This window comes from Salminus brasiliensis, chromosome 6 (assembly GCF_030463535.1).
Source record: "Salminus brasiliensis chromosome 6, fSalBra1.hap2, whole genome shotgun sequence".
NCBI lineage: Eukaryota > Metazoa > Chordata > Actinopteri > Characiformes > Bryconidae > Salminus > Salminus brasiliensis.
In genome coordinates, this window is record NC_132883.1 from 7869264 (window position 1) to 7893447 (window position 24184).

The window sequence follows — 24184 nt, forward strand, 5'->3', positions numbered from 1 at the left end:
CTGGGAATGGTTGCGCTCCATCCAATACTTTTGGGATGAGTTGGTGGTGAGGTGGGGTGGTGATCATCCAACATCCTTATCTCATTAACGCTTTCGTAACTGGATGCAATCAAATCCTGACAGCAAGCATCTAAAAATCTAGTAGAACGCCTTCTTCCCTGGACAGTAGAAACAGTTACTCCAACAAAAGCAGGATAAACTTGATTTTGGAAGAAACAGTGAATTAGCATGTGTCCCAATACTTTTGTCCAATTTTGTGTAGGTTGTAAATTCATGCAACAAGTTCTACACTTTCAACCTGCTGCCCCGGTTTAAACATGCTAATCTCTGTCCACTCAACCAGACTCCTTATTTCACCAATTGTATTCTGGCATCGGGCCTTGGACCGCTTGAAAAGGGAGCTGATTTAGCCTACAGTAACCGGTCCAAAGCGTTACTCTCCCAACTTTCCCAATTACCCGTTCTGGCACTGGAAATCACAGAAGCAAGTCTATTTGAGCTTTCTTACTCGAGGAGTTAAGAGTTGAGAGAGAAACTGTGATGGATTGGTTTGCATAAAGCGTATAGGTGCATGGGGCATGTCCGGCATGTTTGATGTTCAGGGCTGAGATGAGTGCTCAGTGGCAGGCCAGACTATCATTTTCAATTTTTAGGAGGTTTTGAGCAAGAATTGATCCATTTTTCTTGTATTGACCTGGACAAAAAGCAAGAAACAGGCCGTTGCCACAATGCCTCGGCCGTTCCCATTAAATTCAGTATCTCTGTGGAACCACTTGCAAGATTGATTGACTATTTCGTCCACTTAAATACACTACACCAATATGCCATAGGCCTCACTGTTACCCATTTTCTGCCTCTTTTCTGCTAGCACAGAAGTGTGAATTTTACAACAGCCCCATCTATCTGTCCCGTTTATCTTCTGGCTCTTTCCTACCCAGCGCTATTATTCCCTGATGTGTTTTATGGGCTTGTTGAAGATGTGAGTAATAAGTGGCTAGTCTAGCACATTCACACTGCTGGTTTGCCAAGCTGTCATAGCACAGCCTGCAACTGCATCAATACAGGCTGAATAACAATCTCTTAGCTGATATCATTATCCTATTATTGATGTTCTTCTATGGCTGATAGCCTTCATTTATGTATTATGTTTCCAGTAACTCTTCTTGTAAAGCTCTTTTTCACATCACTGTTTATAATGGGAGGGGACGTCGAATCAATCCAAGTTTGTGAAGATCCTGCTGGGTGGCTGTGGACGTCTGAAAGGCCCTTTGCTGTACTCCATGTATAGATAAACTTGCTAGTAAGCAGGCTGAGGTCTGCATGTGGCTTTAGCTGCTACTGCAGCCTGGCAGAGTGCAAACATTTTGGAGCACAAAGACCAGGTTAGATTGGTTATAAAAAAAATAATAAAATAAAAAAAGTATGAGTATTGAGTATGAAGAAGGAAAGGAAGGACTCTGATGATCTGAAGCATAACACATCATCCATCAAACATGGTGGAGACACTGTTAGAGCATGGGCCTATATGGCTGCCAGTGGAACTGGGTCACTGGTGTTGTGACTTGGTCCCTGATGGTGTGACTGCTAGTAGAAGTAGCTCTGATGTGTATAGAGCGGTACATTCTGCTGTCAGCTTATGTGGATGTGATGTCTCTCCTCTGTGCTGTATGTTTGTTTATATCCACATCTGACCTGAATGTCCTGGTCAACTGAGAGGCCACGCCACCAAGAAACTGATGGATTAAAAAAGTGTTTTCTTCTAATCTTTATTGTTTAAAAAGGGGGGGAAATGGGCTTCGGTCTAACATTTGAGAGCTTTTTTCACTGATGCAGTTCTGTGCATGTCTCAGAACATGTTAAAATCACTTGAATATCATATTAGAACATCATATTAGATTTCCTATCCAATACCTACTGTATGTATTCATTCCTTCATTAAAGTAAATCAGTGACCAGCTGCTGCTCTGTACATTAGCTGTGTTCTTTTTACCACTATTGACCCACACCACATTCTGAGGATTGCCCACTGCAGTTGTGTTTATTTGCTGTTTGCCACTGTGGCCACTGTATAACATTAGAACCAAATACTCACTGCTGGTATTAGGCTGGGATTACGTCCAAGACTGTACTGTAGTTTACAGTACTGTAGTTTAAAGCCCCCTAAATGTCTAAAACCTGCTGGCAGGTCCGGCTATCTATTAGTAACCCCTATTACCTCTGTAAAGGAATGACTCTCTAGAGGTCAGGGTCTGCTTGCATTATTACAATTTTAAAATATTACAATTTCGGAAAAAAATAACCGTTAGGATGCTATAAGCCTGAATTTGTAAGAAGTTGCTGTCCACAGAAAACTGACCCCTAGTTTTCCCTGTTCCCTCTTTTCAGCTGGATATCTGGTCAAAGTCCAACTACCAAGTATTTCAAAAGGTGAGTAGATCTGCATGACTCCGGTTTAGGCATTGAGCCTAATTATACATCTTTTAATAGCTTACATGGGGGCGGGGGGGGTTCACTGTTGCAGGGGGGGATAGTGCACTAATCCCCTCGTGTGTTTGTGTGTTTGTGTGTGTGTGTGTGTGTGTGTGTGTGTGTGTGTGTGTGTGTGTGTGTGTGTGTGTGTGTGTGTGTTTGGTCATTAGTTACTGCAGCCTTGTGAAGAAGCATATTTTGTGCTGTAATACGTTTTAAGTCAGCTCTGATAGGCACACAGTAGTGTGTGTGTGTGTGTGTGTGTGTGTGTGTGTGTGTGTGTGTGTGTGTGTGTGTGTGTGTGTGTGTGTTATGAGAGCAGAGTTATCCTGGCCTACCCTCCTGCCGAATTCTGGCTGGGGTGCTGGTGTGAGGGGCTTTAATCATTCATCTGTAGAATCTTACAGTAGGCCTTAATTATATCTCCATCTCTCATCCCGATGGCGCTCACGTTTCCCTCGGCTTCACCCGGGCCCAGCCCGCCTTTTATCCCTCAAACATCATTTGTCTTTGTGTTTTTGATTTCGTTTTACTCCAAACCACTTTTCCTACATTTCTCCGTCCACCACCCCCACCCCCCCCACCAACCCCCCCAAAACATCTGGGTTGGAGTCTGCCACTCTCTTCCTTTTATGTTCCTTCCTCTCAGAATCTCATTAGACTGGAATTAAAGCCCAGGCAGCCTCTGGGCAGATGGAGCTCTGCACTGTGCTTACACCTGAGAGAGAGAGGGGGGGGGGGGGGGGTGTGCGGGGAGAATGAGAGGGAGAGAGACGGGGGGGGGGGGGGGGGGGGGGGCAGGGGCAGGGTAAGAGAGAAAGTGAGAAGAGGGCGAGGTAAAAAGGGGGAGACACAGAGACTGGCATAGGGAAGAGAGATGAAAAGAAGGAAAGGGAGACATGAGAGTGAGGGAGAGGATGAAAAAGAGACATGTGAGACAGGGACAGGGGGAGAGAGATGGAGGGGTAAAAGGATAGAGGTGCAGAGAGGGAGGGGGGAGGCGAGAGAGAGACATAGGGGTAGGGAGATGGAGAGAGAGAGTGAGAGATTGGGAAAGGGACATGAGAGAGGGCCACATGGAGGAGAGAGAGAGAAAGAGAGGGAAAGACGTTAGCGAGAGACAAATGAGCAAGGGGGGGGGGGGGGGGGGGGGGCAGGGGCAGGGTAAGAGAGAAAGTGAGAAGAGGGCGAGGTAAAAAGGGGGAGACACAGAGACTGGCATAGGGAAGAGAGATGAAAAGAAGGAAAGGGAGACATGAGAGTGAGGGAGAGGATGAAAAAGAGACATGTGAGACAGGGACAGGGGGAGAGAGATGGAGGGGTAAAAGGATAGAGGTGCAGAGAGGGAGGGGGGAGGCGAGAGAGAGACATAGGGGTAGGGAGATGGAGAGAGAGAGTGAGAGATTGGGAAAGGGACATGAGAGAGGGCCACATGGAGGAGAGAGAGAGAAAGAGAGGGAAAGACGTTAGCGAGAGACAAATGAGCAAGAGGGGGGACATGGGGGGTAGAAGGAGAGATGAAAGGCTAATAAGGGAGGGCATAGGGAGAGAGGGGGGAAAGAGACATGAAGGAGAAGGCTGGAGCAAGTGGTACATTGGATGAGTGAGACATGGAGAGAGAGAGAGGGATGGATGGTGAGCAGGGGAAAAAAAGACATGGGTGGGTGGATGAGAGAGATGGAGAGGGGAGAGAGGCATATGAGAGGGAGGCATGGGGAGGGGGAGCGAGAGGGATAGACATATGAGGGAAGGCAATAGAGCAGAGAGACACATGAGACAGAATGTTTGTCCACAAACATTTGGACATATGTGAGAGAGAGACCCTGCCTGAGATTGACAAAGAAAGAGTCACTGCAGATTCCAGAGAGAACGAGCGAGAGTGAGGGCTAGAAAAGAGTGAGAGATTGAAGAGTGCATTAGAACTAATGGAGTGGTGGGGGGGGGGGGGGGGGGGGGGCAGGGCGGAGTGAGCCAATAAGAGAGAGAGATTCCCTTGCTCTGATTGATGGGAGAGAGTTACTGCAACTTACTGATAGAATAAAAAGAGAGAGAGACTGCAGCTTTAAGGCAAAGGGGTTTTATTATTTTATTATTATTGTTTACATTTTTTTTAAAACCCAGAGAGAACGAGAGCGAGCGCCTGGTTGGGGCTCACATCTGGAAGGGCTGATCAAAGGGGCTGACCTGTTTATTTCTTTATTTACCTGCTCCGAATGCTAACTCAGACCTGGCCGCTCCAAAGCGGGGAGGGATGCTCCTCTCTCTGCTTCTCCTCCCAGCTGTCACTTCTGCCTCGCGGCCCTGCTCGCTCGCTCGCTCAATTAGCCCTCCCTTCAGCTCAGCCCGGCACGGCCCAGCCCACGCACGTCCCGCCAGTGCACGGTGCAGCTCGGCACGCACCGGGGAAAACAGTTTTGTGATGGTGTGAATAGAGTTAAGCTGCGTAGGCCATGATGTAATGCTACTGAAAACATAAGCGGCTCGGTTAAAGTGGCCTGCCACGCTCGGCAGATGATGACAGTGCAGTGAAAGTGCAGAAGATCTAGAAGAATGAAAGTGTTCACTTGTAGCCCCCCACGACAATTCCATTAGTGATGGGAGATGAGAGGCTGGAGGAAGTAATAAGAGGATGGTGAGCTTTTGGGAAATGAAACTGTGGTGTTAATCTCAGTGTAGGTGGGATGGATTGAAAATGGGCTTAAGGCTTGATCAGGTGGTCTATATGACCATGTCCTTTCAAGTTCAGACCTTTTTCTTCTTTCTTTTTTTTTTTTTTGTATCATTTTACCTTAAAATAACAGCATCAGAATCTGTGTCCACTGACGTGTAACCATGAGAACAGCCTCTCTATCACTGCTACTCCGGGCTTGGCATGCTGCTAACTGCACTGTGTAACTCAATAATACCCAAGTACCTCGTCTGCTGATCATTTTTAAAGGACACACATCGTGGAGAACAAATGTTACTCATCGACAGACAAAGAACAATGCCTTTTCTTTTCCAGATTTATTGATTACTCTAAATCGTAACGGACCAGCTAATTGATTTTGAAAAGTTGCAGTGCTAATATTGTTTGCAAACTACTTTCAGCAACACTTTCACAAGTTCACTCTGAAGTTAAGTGAAAAGAGTGTTTTTTAGAGAAACACCAATCGAACACAGGTCATTTACATACGCAGAAAAAAACGTCTCCAATAGTCAAGTACGACGATTAGACAATCAGCAGTTTTGATGATGTTAGAAGCAGTGTCGCCTGGTCCAAGCCCCCTGGAAACCCCCCGTTTCTGCTCCCTGAAACCGCTCAGTTCTGCTCCTTGAAGACCACCCCATTGGACTCCATGAGGATCTCCTTGACGGTCGCCCCGTTGCTCTCCTTGACGGTCGCCCCGTTGCTCTCCTTGACAGTCGCCCCGTTGCTCTTGTTTTTTAAGGAAACACATTGTGGAAAACAAATGTTACTCATCGACAGACAAAGAACAATGCCTTTTCTTTTCCAGATTTATTGATTACTCTAAATCGTAACGGATTTTTCGTAAAAGGTTGCAGTGCTAATATTGTATGCAAACTACTTTCAGCAACACTTTCACAAGTTCACTCTAAAGTTATGTAAATAGTTGCACAAGTGATTTTCACTGAGAAACACGTATTGATGTTAGAGGCAGTGTCACCCTCCCCCGTTTCTGCTCCCTGAAACCGCCCAGTTCTGCTCCTTGAATACCACCCCATTGGACTTCATGAGGATCTCCTTGACGGTCGCCCCCTTTGTCTCCGTGAGGATCGCCCTGTTGCTCTCCTTGAACTTCGCCTCAGTGTTTGTAGCCGGATGATGTACAGCAGTTGCGAGTTTACAGGCCGTGTGGGGAAATCTGTATGCGTGCTTCTAGATCACATAAAATACAAAAAGTATGGTATCTGTAAAATGAAGCCGAATGAGACTTTTAAAAGACACAATTTTTATCCATTTTCTTACTTAAAAGCCCTTTTTTCTGTGCTTCCTCCTCAGGTAACGGACCACGCCACCACAGCCCTTCTGCACTACCAGCTGCCTCAGATGCCTGATGTGGTGGTGCGCTCCTTCATGGTGAGCTCCTCCTGGTGCTTTTAATTACACACACTCTGCCCTTCTGTCCTCACTGTGCTTCTGTCTAGTGTCGTAGTGCTGTCTCTGTGGCCTTCCGAGTTTTATTAAATGCCCTTTAATAAATTTATAGTGAATTCAATTCAGTCTATAGGTTATCTAACAATTTCTGCTCATGGATTCATTACTGCTAAAGTCAACGGTCTGAAAGGCAAGTCTTTGGCCAGGCTTTTCAGAATAGTTTGGTGAGAAATCTGGTTTACACAGTTTTCCCCTCACATCTAACATTCTGACAGACAGCACTGCCAGAGGCCCATCCATGCAGTGATGCAGGCAGCCATGTGAAAGACGGCCCAGTCACAGTGGGGGGGCTCTCTGTACAAACGAGGCGATGATCAGGAGTCGTGATCGGCAGCCGCTGCATCGCTTTGACCAAGAGATCACTTCTGATTGCCTTGCATGTTCTCCTCCTGCCAATCTTCCAGTCCTGAACCTGCTTCTCTTATCATTAGGCCTCAGCTACCCCATAAACAGATACCGTTTGATGTTGGCATTAGGGTAAGAGGAAAACTGTGTGAATTTGAATTTTTTGGCAAATTATTATAACGTGGTCATATGTGTTATGACAGGCACAGTATCTGGTCAGGCTTTAAATAGTGTGCATCGGCCTGCTTAAGACAGCAAGGACAGGACCGATTGATCACTGCTGTTCTCTCTCAGATCAATGCAGAGCTATTCCGATCATGTCCTTTCCTCTTCTCCACATTTAAACCTCAGCCCGGCTCTTTAAACCCAGCTCCATAGCTCACAGTCAGTCACCATCACTGTGTCTCTCTGTTAGAGCTGCCAGAAAGCTGGCTGTCTGCTCAGCTACGAATGAGAGCACTAGTGCAGCCTCAGATAACCCATCACCTCTACAGAGACCTTTTTTTTTTTTTTTTTTTTTTTTTTAAATTATTCGTTTCCTTATTGCCTACCCTCAGTCCACACAGTCCATATCATCGCTGTCATACAGAAATCTTCCATCATCGAAATGGCAGCCTTACAGGAGACGGGGAGAAAAACCTATGTAACTTTCAATGGAAGTCAGTGTGAAAAGTCATTGTGAAGCTTTTCTATTGGTCCGTTCATCATGGAATTCTGACACAGTGCCAGATTCACATGATGGCAAAAAATGAAAATCGTCCAAATGGACACGTGTTTTTCTGTCACAAGAATAGCCTTATTTGCATATCTACACCCATTCCACCTACCACTGTTTAGCCCCGCCCATTAATACAGTTGCAGTTTTGCAGTTCTCAGTAGTGCTTTTTGAATGAGGCACAGTGCAGAACAGGCAGTCAGAACAGATCTCATTTACACTACATGGACAAAAATATTGGGACACCTGCTCATTCATTGTTCCTTTTGAAGTCAAATGTATAAAAGAGTTGATCCTGCTTTTGTTGCAGTAACTGTCTCCCCTGTCCAGGGGGGGGCACAAGTGTTGGATTAACATGTTCTGATGAACTGGTAACAGCTATTGATAGTTTTGGAGTGTGCATATTCACAGCAGCTGCTTCACCCAGCAGTACTTTTGCCTAAACTGCTCTAGTTCCACCAGAAAGGCTATTTTTAGTCCAGTGAGCAGGCAGGCCAGGCTCGGGCAGCAGGGGGCCTGAGCCGGTCAATGGGTGCTGACAGGGGAGAGTAAATACTCAGTGGGTTGTGAGGGTCAGTGGAGCCGGATAAGAGAAGAGAGCATCTGCGGCACACCTGCTCTAAATCAATGGTGCGTTCGTCTGTCTATGTGTGTGTGCTCCCAGGCCTGCTGCGTGGACCCCAGGTCCCATACTATGCTCATACCGCTCATGCCAATTCAATGAGGCCAGCCAGTCAAGTGTAAAGGTGTTTCTCTGGCCGGGGGGTTCGGAGTTAAGAGGGCTCGTCTAGGGGTCAGTGTTTGGTTGTAGTCCTTTAATGGACAAAGTGAGCCGACTGTAGATGTGCAAGGATCCGGTGTAGTAGATACCTTCCCCTGGAAATTCTTTGGAATTCTGGCAATCCCAGTCAAATAGGATCTGTAGTTCTAGACAAAATATTAGAAATGGCAAAGATCATTTGACCCTGATAGGGTGTGGCCTTTTCTGTGTTCCAGACATGACGTGATCTGTTTTCTCCCTTTCTCTGACAGACATGGCTCAGGAGCTACATCAAACTTTTCCAGACTCCATGCCAGCGCTGTGGCAAATTCCTGCAGGACGGCCTACCACCCACTTGGAGGGACTTCCGCACCTTGGAGGCCTTTCACGACACATGCAGGCAGTAAAGCGGCCGTGGACGCAAGGGGGAATACACCATACAGGAGCGACCAGACTACCTGCTGGACTGCCATCGACAGCAGGAGACCGGACTTGAGTTTCAGACTAAATGTACATTAATTATGGCCATGACAACTGGCCACTGAACCCATAGATATGTTCTGATGCCACCAACATCAAATCTTTATGAAACCACATGACTCTTTATGATGATGGGACTTTGGCCTGCAGGCTGCAGTGTGGGTGCTTATTATTATTATTATTTTTTGTTTTTGTTTTTTTTTTCCTCCGAAGTCGCAGGCACCAAACACCTGTTGTTGAATACCAGCTTCTTGCAATACAGCCTTTTCTGTATGCTTCACATGAACTTCCATTATACCTCAGTAGCTTTCCAAGCCCTGGGTTCACTGGGTGTGTTTCACTGGGAAAGGCTTGAGCTTGCTATCGTCAGTAAACATGAACTCCAGGCACACTGGATTTGTGCTGCGCTCACATCTATAGTTTCCCAAACTCGCTCAAACTTGTGTCCTACTTTTTTTCTTTTTTTTCCCCTCCTCTTAGTTTCACAGCTTTTTCGCTAAAAGAATATTACGCTGTAGTGAAGTACTCCCAGTCATGCAGCACCCTTTGTTTTGTTGTTGTTGTTTGTGAGCCGTGTTGTAGTTCCATTTATAAAGAAAAGTTGCTCAATATTTTATGATCCACCCTTGAAATGTTAGTGTTATTTTATAATACAATGATCTGCCACAACTAGGTCATAACCTCTGTGTATCTGTGTATTGCCAGCACTGTCTCTCTCTACGATTGAATAGATCTTTTCCTTTTTGATTTTCTTTTTCTTTTCTTTTTTTGATACAATAAACTTCAACAAGTGTGTTTTCCATTTTCCGGCTTTTCCAGCTTTCCGTTTTTTTCATCTGCTAATAGGAGCCACGGTTTCACGGCTGCTTCCATTCCTGCATCATGCCAGCGTTGTTTTTGCTGGTACTGAGGTTTTTTAGTGCCAAACTGGAGAAGTGCAGTAGCAGCTTGTGCTTTTTATATTACTTTAATATGTAAAAGTAAAAGCAACAAACATCTACAGGTTCTGGGTCCAAACACGCAAAGGCACCTGGAGACTTGGGCTCAGGAGTTAAGTGCATTCTTACAGCTGGGTGACCTAGAAATTATGCCCCCACTCTCAACGTCATACATAATTTAGACCAAGGTGACAAAGTAAAGCAGGGTTTTCGCAGGCAGCCGATGTACGTCTGGCTATTGGTTTATAAGCCGGGCAGCTGTGGTAGCTCAGAAGCTCGTTATGTGCGTGACCTTACTGTACGTGACGGGCGTGAATTATTGATCGTGTTTTGTTTAAAGCCAAGATGCCCGCAGAGGAAGTGGCTGATTACCTGATTACTGATTACCTGCACTGATGGGAAATGATGGGAAACATGTAATATGCTCAGGAAAGACTTGAGTTGTTTTCAAAAATCCAACTTTGCGTCATTTCTCGTACCTCAGACACGGTCAGTGATGTTGATTTCCGAAGATTCGCACTAGTTTTGCACTGAAGCTATGAGTCTAATGTAGCTCACAAGTAATGTGAGGAAGCTTATACACCACTGATTAGCACTATGCCAACTATATGCCATAAGTCATCCTCAGCTCACCATGCAGAATCAGGAATTCTCTCTGGACACTCCTACAACATGAAGGGGGAGGGGCTTTTCTGGCAAGTTTCCAAAAGCCTAGATCTCAAAAATCATCTGTCCAGGGAAGGCTTTATGGTTAGTGAGGATGTTAGGGTAAAAGCACCACCCCACCTCATCCCCAGCTCATCAAAACATTATAATGAACACCACGCAACACAGAGCTTCCCTACAGCATGGTGCTGCCGCCCCCATGCTTCACATGTTGGGATGCTGTTTGTCGAGGAACAGGTAGTGTTGGCTCTGCATCAGCTTTGTCACACACAGGACCAACCGCTCCATTTAAGTCTCATCTGACCACAAAACATTAAGTGGGGTCACACTGATGCTTTCTGGTCAACTCCAGGCCTGTCTGATGTGTTTCCTTCCTCACTAATAGATTCCTTCCAGGGCAGTTGTGTGCAGTGCTCTTGATCTCGTTGACTGCTGCATCTTCACTCCGGTCTCAACCACTGAGTTCTGTAGTGCCTTTAAAGTCGCTGGTGGCCTCTCCGTGGCTTCCCTCACAAGTCTCTTTCCTGCTCTGATGCTTTTTTGAGGGACGGCCTTGTCTAGGCTGTGCCTGGGTGGCCTGATGCAACTTCCATTTCCTCACCAACAGTGCTCTCTGGGATATCCAACCAGCCTTTTCATTTCTTGTGCATGTGTTTCATTTTTCTGTAGTTTTTTTAGGATGTTCTTTGGTCTTCATTTTAACAACAGTACCTTAGATTTGCCTCTTATCTACTGAGCAGCGATGCTGGAATTAGGGGGTCTTTTACAGAAGGTGGTCAGAAAGTTACATACACTTATCAAGACCAAAAATGTAATTGGAAAATTAGGCTTATGATTATTTCCTTAAACTTAGGAGGACGTGCTTGAGTTAAAATTCCACCTGTTCTGCTGAGATTATGATCACACCTGTGTTTGCCTAAACAAGCCACCTGTAGTGCTTTCTGGAGGGCTGCTGAAAGTCTTCTTTTCTGCACACTCTCCTTTCTTTGGTTTAAGACGAACTCTGCTAGTGTGCACTGACTGTTTTCTCTGTAAGTACAGACTAATAAGTCTTAGGCTGTGATAAAAGTCATGGAGTTAAAGAGGTTAAACTGGCCTGTGCTGTAAGCTTGTACAGTGTATATTAGGGTATATTTTCAGGTACCTTTCCAGCTTGAAACGGAATCATCTGGGGCTAACTTTCTGAAAGCCCAAAGTCGCAGCATGTCCTCAACTGTAGCAATCAAAGAAATGAATTATTCAAGATGTTTACCTGCTCTGAATTTGACTTATGGCCTCCTCTGAAACAGAAAAAGTTTGAGAGCTGCACTGAGTAAAAGCAGCTGTACAAAGGTATGTGCATTATATATTTATTATATAATATAACTTTTTCTTTTGGAAAGTACTACAGACACTGTGCTTAGGCAAACACAGGTGCAATCATTAACATTTTGGCTCGAGCACGTCCTCCTCAGAGCTCTGGACGGCTATGCTCATACCTTATCTGTAATCCATTGTGGAAATGTCCTATCTGGAGATCAACTGCAAATTCTGAGCTCTGATTCTGATATTATGGATCTTGGATCTTAGTGAGGAAGGAAGGTCCTCAATGTTAGCTCTTGCTATAGATGATAGATGATAATCACTTTCACTGGCCACTTTATCAGAAACATTTACGTACCTTGTTGCTCCACTTTGCTGGCCGACAGTTAGAGACTGTAGCCACTGTAGTCAGTTTCGGGCTACAGAGCCCATATCCTGGCTGGATAATTCTGGGTGGTGGGCAATTCTCAACCTAGCCATGATGCTAACATGTGTCACCCAAAGAGTATTTGGTTGACAGCAGTTTTGATGTGAGAAACTGACCAATGATGGACGGCATAGACACGTGTTCCAATATAGTAGGCTTATAAAGGAAATGAATAAAGGACTAGACAAGTTAACATTGTAGTTTTTATGCCGTTTAGCCCCATTGACCCTGTCCTAATATTGTAAAAACCTCAGAAATATAAGGTCAAACTGTGCTTAACTCTTAAAAATGACCGGAACCATTTGAATACTGTTATAATATTAATAATATAAAAGTTTAACATTACTGCTACAAGTAGTATTACATTATTTGGCGAGTTATTACATTATTAAGTTTTTATTACATTTGGGTTTTGATTTAGTGCCCAGTTCTATTACGTGTGTAGGTGAATGATTACAATATTTATTTATATTGTATTATACCGGGATAATTGTTACAATATTAACTGCTATAGACCCCCATTCAATAAGGGCTCGCTCAGGCCACCCTCCAGTGTTTTTAGTCATTATTTGGTAACCTGGGAGGAGATAACCAGGCTCCTCATAAACAGGCTCTTGCTTGGATGACGTCTTGTCAATCGTAGCCACTATAGCTACAGTGCTATACTGTTTGTGTGTGCATTACTGACTCCATTCTCTTACATAATAACGCTAATACTCAACACATTGGTTTCCATAGTAGCTCCTTAGTACCACAGTAGCTTAAACCAAGTAATACAATATCTCGTTCAGATACAACGTTCGACTCTACCACAAATTAATACAAGCGCAAAAAATATTGGGTTTGTTTATGTTGCCATGGTAATGCCCCTGACAGTCACAGTGAGACAGCTGCTTTGAACCCCCTGGCTACAGTGTTTTAGGCTTTACGTCAATTGCCAGCTTAGACCGGGACTTTCGCTAGTGGGTATAAATATAACAAGCCAAGACTCTTATGTAACAGTTTTGGGGTTTTGGAATTGACCCGTTTTCCAGCTCCAGTTTTGGCCATGTCGGGTTTTCTTTTAAAGCAGGAACAACAGTTTTTGAGGTTCATGGTTTGGCACTGCCATGACTCTCATTATTCAACTATGCCAAGCAAAACACGGTTTGACATTCTTGGGCCCCTTTGAGGCAAAGCTATCGTCACAGCTCAGGAGCTTATATCTACCATAAACCCAAAACAGAGCAAAACAGGATCCAAAGAAACACAAACTGGAGAACAAAACTAGCAAACAAAACAAACACACAGGAACTAACAAGCTAAGCTAACAAAACGAACAGACAGAGACTGAACAGGTCAGGCAACCAAACCGTCAACTGCCATGAACATGAACAAGACCAGACAAGGAACACTGCAACCTGAGAGGAACAAGAGGGCGGGGCTACAGAGAAGGCACAGGTGGGAACACTAACAAAAAGGCGGGGCTATGGCCGAGATGAGAAACAAACATAAACAGAGACGTGCTGATGTGCACAGGGCAGGAAGGGAAAACGCAACACCTGTTGGCATTACCTGTTCTGGGGCTCCCTCTACAGTCGTGCTGTGAGCCACCACTACATCACATGTTTTTCTGGACAATCTGAAAGATTCAGCACCGTTGCTGAAAGTGAAAGAAGCATGTGGACTGATGCAGTAGAGGAATATTTACAGGATTGAACACTAATATGACGGGTTATGTAGCACTACACAGTTCTCGCAGATTTACACAGTTACATACTGCATTTAGCAAAATGTGGAGCCCGGAGTAGCAACAACAGTGATGCTGTCCTCCTAATTACAAGACAGTGGAGTAACACAATGGTTTTGAAGGTAAAAATGCTACATAGTGTCGCTTTAATTGCTATTGAGCCGTGTCCTCAATCGCTAACATGGTTCTTTAAGGAGCGATCCACTGAAAGGTTGTTTATGGAACCTAAAGTGGTTGTTCTGTGGTCTCGCGCCATAGAGCACCTTTTCGCCAGAGTGTAGGTGTCTCTAATAAAGTGGATGGAGAATGTAATGACCCTTTAAAGACCCAGTGCTAGTTTAGAGCTGGCGTCCAAGCTGGCTAGTTCAGGCTAATGAGAAATGTTCCTCAGCCGGTGTGCAGCAGCACCCTGCACTGAAACTGCGTGTTGTGTCTCATAGTTCTCACTGGCTTCAGTTCAGATCCTACACAAGGTGACGCGTGGAGTCTTGCGCTGACAAACTCAAAGGGTGAGGGGAAAAAAGCTGCTCTTCTCAAACGCCTCTCTTTTGCAGTGCAGTGTTGGAGTCTGCCTGCTGCTCTGGCTGGAAAGCGTGACTCGAGAGCTAGTGCCCTCACCCACTCCTCAGAGCAGTCAGCATAGCATCTGCTTCTGCACGGGAACAAAACAACCCGCGATGTCTTCACACAGGTCACTCAGCGCTTCACTTCAGTCATGGAATTATTTGTGCTTTCTGCACTCGGCAGATGGCAATACCATTGCAACATGGCTTTTGAACTGCCAGTGTCCTTGCGTTCTGTAACACAGGCCTAACACGCTGTGATGCGCTGCGCTCGGGTGGGCTACAGAGGGTCATTTGCACGTTGCAACATTCTAGTGTTGTTAACTTCACTAATATGGGAATGGCTTCTGCAGTAGGCTGCGTCCAATTCAAACGAATGCTAAAATCAGCGCAGATCAGCGTTTCCCAAGTTGCACTTGCGCTGCACAATTTAGCACTTTCCCTGCTTTTGCACACATGATCCAACGCACTCGTGACTTGCTGATTAACTATTGACTGAGTCTGGTGTGTTATAGCAGGGAGAAGGGGCATGGACACTGCTGGACCGAGGCTAGCGTGGATTTAATTTACTCAGTTTCCTTCTCATGTAAAATGCACGCCACGGAAACTCATTACACAGCAAAAACGAGCTTGCTAGCAGTATTCTGTTCATTTGAGTCATTTTCAATTCCCACCCTCAATATAGGACTCGCAGCATCAGCCTTCTGTTGCACCCGTTGCTGACACAGATGTGCAAATGCACACGCACTGTAGAGAAGTCCAGCCAATAGAATAGATAAACATAAAACTATTGGCATCATGTAGCCCCTAATGCCAGGTGTGGGCTAGAGATGTATAATAAGCCCCCCAGCATTGAGCTGTGGAGCAGTGCAACTGTGTTCTTTGGAATGATGGTGCTTGGGGATGAGTTGGGGAGTTGGTGATCATCCAACATCCTAACCTCACTAACACTCTTGTCGCTGAATGCAATCAAATCCTCGCAGCAATGCTCCAAAATCTAGTGGAAAGCCTTCTTCCCTGGATAGCAGAGACAGTTACTCCAACAATCCAGCAGGATCAACTCAGGTGACACAGGTGTCCCAATACTTTTTTCCAAATAGTGTCCACAAACTCCAGTGCACAAGTAAAGCAGCACCAGACAAAACATGTGTTGGATGATTGACTGCATTTGGAGTAAATGTGATTTTTTTGCTAAGCTCCAGCCGTAGTACGGGGGAGGGGGGTGGGTGGTTGGGGGTGTAGCTACAGCAGTAGTCTATGTGGAAAGTTTGATGAAGTCTTCCCACCTTCGTCCCTCTCACTGTGCTTTCTCCACTGCTTCCCCCACTTCTGCCCTCAGTTCTGTGTGTTTGTACAGCGCCTTATTATTGTCGTATATGCTCTCTCCCCTCTGTGAGCGTGTGTGTGTGTGTGTGTGTGTGTGTGTGTGTAAAGTTCCCTGCTGAGGCAGCCGCTCACCCATCCCTGGCCTGCGGCCTCATTAGCTGGCCCTTTCCGGCTCTTCCCACACACTCCCTCTGAACGCTTAATTACTGCTTGCGACCCATGCTAAAGATTGATATCAGCTCCTGGTTCCTAGCGTTCCTTTCATCAGTCCTCCAGCCTGCTCTAAATCTGCTAAAGATGCAGGGTGGGGCACTTCAGGCACAATGAATACTGGGTGACTTGTGTGTGCAGATCAGCCCTCTGAAGTCCTGTCTGGAAAAAAAAACTCTTCTTTATTGTCCCACTTTATTTACTTATTTATATTTTATTTATGTTGCTTTTGTCTCTGGTAATGGAAAGAATCTGGAAAGATAACCAAAAAAAATAAAATCATGTTTATTCCAAACACAGTCAATCAGCCAACGCAAGTTTTTGTCTGATGCTGCTTTAGTTGTGCATTTGTGTGGAGTTACACTATATGGACAAAAGTATTGGGACACCTGCCCATCATTGTTGTTGTTTTTTTCCAAAATCAAGGGAATTAAAAAAGAGTTGATATTGCTTTTGCTGGAGTAACTGTCTCTACTGGCCAAGGAAATTGATTTCCACTAGATATGGAGCATTGCTGTGAGGATTTGAGCGAGCAAGAGCATTAGTGAGGTCAGGATGTTGGATGATCACCACCCCACCTGATCATCAACTTCCCAACAATGCCATAGAAAGCATTCAGGAGTTTTGTACAGCAACAATGTGTAGTGTCTTCACCATAACCCCTTTTTTTACCCCCCTGTTTTTTACCATCAAAACCAGGAAGCATCAGCGGTTCCGAGGAGTTTCGGAGGTTAAAATAACAGCTTCAAAATCATCCACTAAAGGGTCAGCATTAACTTTGTTGAATCAACGTCCCAATCTGATCATCAATTTCGCACCCTGAATTTATATTTAAGTAACATTAAAATGTCAACAGAAAACCAAGAACTACCTCAATCATCTTTAACCTTTCAGCCATTCTGTTACTGCAGTAAAATAGGTTCAATCAGCCCTGCATTATGTACAGCATTTACTGAAAAGCAGAATAGGTCAAAGAAAGTGAGAGAAGTGACAAGAAACTTTGTCAAATGTTGAAATGTTAGGAGTTAGCAGAAATATGTGATATGAGATAAATAAATTCATTGATGCATACAAACTTATCCCAAAAACTCTTCTTATTTTAATAAAGCTACGTTGTATTTGAGCAACGTTTTGTACTATTTACTAAAATTGCAAAATGTGAGTCTTGAGAATTAAAGCTAGCAGAGCTCAGGGGATGTAATATGGTCAGAATCACAATCACAAGCTAAACTACATGAGATATCCATGATATAGTTTACCCCGCAAATCGTCAATCACAACCAGCCATTTTGTCATATTAATGTAAAGGTAAAGGTAATGTAGTTAATGCTTTAAAATAATCAATATTCAGTTAGAACTGAATAAAGGTTATCAATAATCACATCAGTCACATCAAAAATTAAACATTTTTACATTATAAAATGTTTTCTAACCTCAGAGGCCGCAGTTAGCAGTAAAATCTGTTTGGGTCTGTTGAAATTGCCTGTCCTCTGTCACATGATCTTCCAGTCAGCTGTAACTCAATGTATATTCATCAGTACGTCACTGCTAACCCAACGTAGTACTGATCTAGTACTGAACTTTCAACCTCAACCAAAATGATGATTCTTCAAAAATCAATGCTGTATCAACCTCACATTGCTGCTGCAGGCTCAACACACTGCTAACTTTGGAGAAGTGGGCAGGACAAAAATTGTCTGCTTTGTAACCCCAGCGCTTTTCATGTTTGTGTAAAATCATGTAAAACGTGTCCTGTAGTGGTGTCTCAAAGTGCGAATTACACTCCCCGACTGTAGGGGGGGCCCAGGAGTACGAAATGCCAATTTTCCATTATGTTGCTTTAAATTGTTCTCTGACGTTTTGACTGTCTTTAGGGTGGAAAATGCCCAGATGTGGGGCATTTACAACCCCGTTATTAGGCCCTAGACTGAAACAAGGCATTTTCCTATTATGGTGGCAAATTAGTTGAGCTCTGCTCTGATTGGCTGGTTTATAGTGAGGCACAGTGAACTGGAAACAGCTCAATAAGTCTAGCAAGTGGAACGGTGTTCTCTACAGTGATGCTGCTCCATCCAGTACGTTTGGGATGAGTTGGGGATGAGGTGTGGTTGGGGTTGTGGTGATCCAACATCCCTTCCTCACTAACACTCTTGTCACTGCATGCAATCAAATATGCACAGCAATGTTCCAAAATCTAGTAGAAAGCCTTCCCTGGATTCCCCTAGAGAGATCAAATGCAGTATACATTCTTTTTACTACCCTCGAATGAGCTTGTGTCCCAATACTTTTGTCAAGATGTAATGATGATAATTTCTTCCATGCAAAAATCATTATCCATCCTCTAGACCTTCAGATCAGCGGTCAGTTCAGTGACCCTGTGCCCTAGTCACTTATACCAGCATCACACGCTACCATGTCACCATGTCTCGTCTGTATTGGATCCCTTAGCTCAATAACAGGCGATGCCCGTTAGAAGGTTCAGTGCTGTATTAAACTGTACTGTTCTGCTCTTCTCCGAGACTCATTATTATTGATTCAAACAATTTGGCTGAGAAGTCTTTTCATAACAATAATGTTCAGTCATCTGTTTTTCTAGACTCAGCAGGTGGTGCTCGCTGCGGATACAAATAGAATTGTCTTATGTTTGTGCACGCTGCCAGCTGCAGGGCTCCGGTGGCCCCAGTGCAGCTCAATGACACAGCCTTAGTCTCTCACACCAGTGCGCACAGGGCTGGGGGAGGGGGGTGGTTTGGGGGTTGACGAGTGGACCGGTGTTAGGAGGTCGTTCTGGGAGACAGGTGGTGACTAGATTCTCCTCGGTGCCAGGAATGTTCTGGAAGCTCTCCACGCTAAGCGGCCCGGGAGTATGTAGGAGGTGTGTGCATCGGCACCATGTTCAGGCACAGACCGCATCCACGTTCCATCTGTTCCCAGCACCTCGCCGATAGTACTGCGCACTGAGCCTCGACACACATCTAAAGCCATGTTCACATTACAGGGCAGCATAAATCCTTCTCTTTACCTCTTTAGGTCACATTCACATTAGAAGCCTTATTGCTCAAATCTGATCAACTGCCCAAATCTCGTTCTTTAGCCCAGCTAAATACTTTAGAAACGCATTATAGACACATTTTCGTAATCCTAATTATTCAGCGGTGCCATCCCGTCTGCACATTCAAAATGTACAGAGTTAGCAGGACACTAGGAATTGGGGCACGCACAGCGGCTCCCTAGTCCAGTGCTGCCTTGGCTGCTGAGAAAGACTGTAGAGCTGTAACAGGATGTTGGCTAAAAGCAACAGAAACAGAAGTCTTTCTACTTTCGTTCCAAGTCCAGATCCAGAGTGAGATATGCTGTTTGGTCAAAAGTATTGGGACACCTACACATTAAACCTTCAGGAGCTTTTATGTCATCCCATTCTAACTCAATGGGCATTAATATGAAGTTGGCCCTAACCCCCTTGCAGCTGTAAAAGTAGGTTTGGATCTCGCTCTGAAAGTTTACGTGGTCAGGTCTGTGAGTTGCTGTGGTTCCACGCTTCCACTTTTTAATAATAGCACTCGCAGTTGATCATGGAATGTTTAGGGAGGAAGAAACTTCACCAGCTGACTTGTTGTTGCAGAAGTGGCTCCTATAACAGAACCACGCTGGAATTCGGTGAGCTCCATTCTTTTACAAATGTAAAGGCAGTCTTTTGTCCATACGTAGTGTATGTAGGTTCAGTATAATTCTCTATGATTCTCTTCCGGAAGAAGGACCAATGTTCGGCAGAAGCAAGGGTGGGAGGCAGGGGCCTTGGTCCTACTAGATCAGGGACAGTAACATCTGCCTTCTAGCCCATCATGATGGCATCTATGTGTGTGCCCTCGGTCTATGGAGCAAACGAGAAGACCTGCAGTAGCTATGCTAAAATTCTTGGAGAATGTGATCAGGAACACAGTCACCTATGCTGAGTATGCCAAGAGGAAGGCCTTCACCACCGTTGATGTGGTGTATGCTCTGAACTGTCAGGCATGCACCCTTTACAGATTAGAAGGTTACACACCCGGGTTGAAGAAGCTTAAGCGCTACAGTATGAATCTGTGACACATTAGGGCAAGCTTAGCAAGCTGTCAAGCTTTTACCCTGTCCTAATGCACATGCAATCAGACTTGGGTGATTGGGTTTGTAATGCTATTGGGTAGGAACACCTGAAAGAAGCCCAAGAGCCGCACATCTGCAGGCCCTACATTCTGCTGAGTGGGGCTTTAGCTGGTCCTGACCCAAGCAAGCTAATAGGGATACACACATGCTCCTTCTGTCTTTCACACACAGAAATACATGGGTTATGCCAGGGCTCACGAAGGTAGAGACCTATTGTAGTGGAGATTTCATTGAGTCTTACAAAAGCCTGATCTCCTCTAAGGATAATTTATTCACTCCGTCTTCGAACGTCTCTGGCACGGAGACGGCAGCCTTGCACCGATGTGTCATCTGATCTGTGCCGGGAGCCGAGATTCGCGCTTTAGTCTGAAATTATGGAGCTCATCCTCTTGGCGCGTTGAATCACCAACCGCTAGAGCTGGTGACAAAAACCCACTATGCATCAGATGCTCTCGGAGGCTCTTGGACTGAGAGAAGCAGAATTTTTAACAGCTCATCACAGATGGCGGCAACTTTCTCATGAACTAAAGTTGAGCGCACACGAGTCAGAAAGACTTCAGACAGAGTAGGACTGTAGTGTGAGTCAGATTGTTAGTCAGGAGCAGTATTCATAAAGCTTTTAGGAGCACAAATATTCTGTAAAGACTGCGGTTGAATGTTAACTTCTTAGCCTCAAGCATAGATTTTGTTGATGTATTTAATATATTACCATTTAAGCTGTTTTTAGGAAGCCACTGGCCATGAAAGCTTTGACATTTTTACATACAGTACTTTGCTTTGAGGTGGACTTTGGCAAAACACAAAGGAGTGGTCAACAATCTCCGAAAACCAACAGCAAAAGAAAAAAAGACATATCTTCAGGTCTTGGTGGGGGGGGGGGGGGGGGGTCCCAGTATGCAGTTGTTAGGGCCTACCAAAAGGTCTTGTGGGTTGTTCCCAGTATACAGTGATTAAGACATATAAAAAAGTCTGATGGAGTGTTCCCAGAATGCATTGTTAAGGGCCTACCAAAAAGCCTTATAGTGTGTTCCTGGAGTTCAGTGTTAAGGACCTACCAAAAGAATCAGAATCAGAATCAGAATCAGAATCTCTTTATTTCACCAAGTATGTTACCCATACAAGGAATTTGTCTTGGTGAGAGCAACACGCATGACAAGTAACAAAGAAACACAGAACACAGTCTTAAACTAAAGGAAAATGACACTAAACAATAAATAGGGTAGGGGATAAATTAAAAAAAGTAGAAAGTACTAAAGGTAATAAAGGTAATAAAGAGCTGAAAAATATATTTACAGAAAAGAAAAGGACATCTGTACAGGTGTGCAAATAGTCATAGTGCAAAATAGGCAGAGTGCAAATAACTGTTCAGTCCGGTTTGGTACAGTTCAGTTGTAAGTTTAGAGGTTTACAGTGGGAGGTGACCACTGTGATTGAGGAGCGCTACAGCTCTGGGGAAGAAGCTGTTAGCATGACGTGTTGTGCTGGTTTTGATGGACCGCAGTCTTCTACCCGAGGGGAGTGTCTGGAAGAGGAGGTGTCCAGGATGTGAGGGGTCAGATGTAATCTTGCCAGCCCGCTTCCTCATCCTGCTGGAGTAGATCTGCTGAAGTGATGGCAGGTTACATCCTATGATCCTCTCTGCTGTCCTGATGATGCGCTGGAGTTTGGTTCTTTCTTGTGAGGTGGAGGAACCAAACCAGATAGTTATGGAGGCTGTGATAATGGACTCGATGATCGCTGTGTAGAACTGGATCATCAGGGTCTGTGGCAGGTTGAATTTCTTGAGCTGTCTCAAGAAGTACATTCTTTGTTGAGCTTTCTTGATGATGGAGATGGTGTTTTTCTCCCATTTCAAGTCTCTGGAAATGGTGGTGCCCAGGAACTTGAGTGACTCCACCATTGATACTGCAGTGTTGTTGATGTGGAGGGGGGGAAGGGTGGGTGGACTTGTTGGGTGTTCCCAGTATGCAGTGGCAAGTACCTACCAAAAGATTTTATGGGGTATTCCCAGAATGCAGTGGTCAGGGCCTATCAAAAGGTCTTATGGGCTGTTCCTGGTAGGCAGTGGTTAGTACCTACCAAAATATTTTATGGCTTGTTCCTGGAATGCAGTGGTTAGGGGCTACCAAAAGGTCATGTGAGGTGTTCCTGGGATGCAGTGGTAAAGACCTACCAAAAGGTCATGTGAGGTGTTCCTGGGATGCAGTGGTAAAGACCTACTAAAAGTTATTGTGGGTGTTCCTGGGATGCAGTGGTTAAGTCCTACTAAAAGGTCTTGTGGAGTGTTCCTGGAATGCAGTAACAAGTACCAACCAAAAGATCTTATGGGGTGTTAATTATTAATGTGATTAATGTGATCAGTTGGAAGCCCCACCTCACAACTTACAGGACTTAAAGGATCTGCTGCTAACGTCTTCGTGCCAGATACCACAGGACACCTTCAGGGATCTTGTGAAGTCCATGCTTCGACAGTTCTGAGCTGTTTTGGCGGCACAAAGGGGACCAACACACTATAAGGCTGATGGTTTTAATGTTGTGGTTTATACAACATATGGTTCTGATATTTCCACATAAGATTTAATTATAAACCATGGCATTCTCAACCACAGGAGCATGTGACCATCCTAAAAGTAACTTCTCCAATTAATCCTGGAAGGGTGGTGTTATTTGAAAGGATTATCACAGACGGTAATAACAAGCGAGATTGACTGACCTGTTGAACCTCTGTATATTAGAATACTCATTCCAGCACTGAAGGAAAATATCAGCTCCAGGTTTTTGTTCTTCAAATGACTTGTTTTTATTAAATACATTAAAATTAAATTGCTTTCTAATCCCTGTTTCATCAGAAAAAACACAGGCTGTCAGTGGAAGAACGTCAACAGTCCATTTATACTGTTTGGAATTTTGCTCAGGGCATCCAGATCATTCAGGACAGATGCAGGAACACAAAGGGCAGTCGGGGGCTTCAAATGATCAACGTGTAATTGCTTCCACAAAGGGAAGACGCACCAGAATAAAATCCAGATGGTCTTCAAAGTAACAGCCTTCACCCAAGTTCAAATACACATACAGGTCATTCATCTAAGGGCAAACAGGATTGGAAGTGGGAAGAACGAGGGGACAATATTCTTGAATGTTATTTTAAAGGTGCACAGGTTCTGACCCTGGATATTGAGCTGCTGATCGAGCTGGACCCGTATCTTCACTCAGACACATGTCTGCCTCTGACAGGAAGGCCGTGTACCAGGTCAACAGTGAGTTCAGTTCAGTTTGAGTCACTGTGATTAAAAATATCACTGTTTACAGAAGACACTGTCTCAAAAGAGGAATCAAGAAATCACTCTACTGAGCTCAGGATCAGGACTAGAGCCAGGGTGAGGGTTAGGTCTTGGCTTGAGGTTAAGGTTAGGCTTAGGGCCAGAGTGAGGGTTGCTACTTGGCTTGAGGTAAAGTTTAGGGTCAGGGTTAGGGGCAGAGTGAGGTTAAGGATTAGGATTGGACATGGGGTTAAGGATATGGTCAGAATTAGGACCAGAGTGAGGGGTAGGATTAGCTTTGTGGTTGAGGTTAAGGATATGGTCAGAATTAGGACCAGAGTGAGGGGTAGGATTAGGTTTTGGGTTGAGATTGAGGTCAGGTTTAGGGCCAGGGTGAGGCTTGGGTCTAGGCTTAAGGTAAAGTTTAGGGTCAGAATTAGGACCAGAGTGAGGGGTAGGATTAGGTTTTGGGTTGAGATTGAGGTCAGGTTTAGGGCCAGGGTGAGGCTTGGGTCTAGGCTTAAGGTAAAGTTTAGGGTCAGAATTAGGACCAGAGTGAGGGGTAGGATTAGGTTTGGGGTTGAGGTTAAGGATAGTGTCAGAATTAGGACCAGAGTGAGAGGTAGGATTAGGTTTGGAGATGGGGTTAAGGATAGGGTCAAAATTAGGACTTGAGTGAGGGGTAGGATTAG

General features: G+C 44.8%; 1 protein-coding gene across 1 annotated transcript in view; it reads left to right on the plus strand.

The window, feature by feature from the left end:
• Window positions 1-9732, plus strand: part of med27 (mediator complex subunit 27) — an 87520-nt gene extending 77788 nt beyond the window's left edge. The window contains exons 6-8 of the mRNA XM_072681483.1: window positions 2386-2427; window positions 6473-6550; window positions 8721-9732. Of these exons, the coding sequence (XP_072537584.1) occupies window positions 2386-2427; window positions 6473-6550; window positions 8721-8855 (255 nt within the window). The 3' untranslated portion in view covers window positions 8856-9732. The remainder of the gene's footprint in view (window positions 1-2385; window positions 2428-6472; window positions 6551-8720) is intronic.
• The last annotated feature ends 14452 nt before the right edge of the window (window positions 9733-24184 follow it).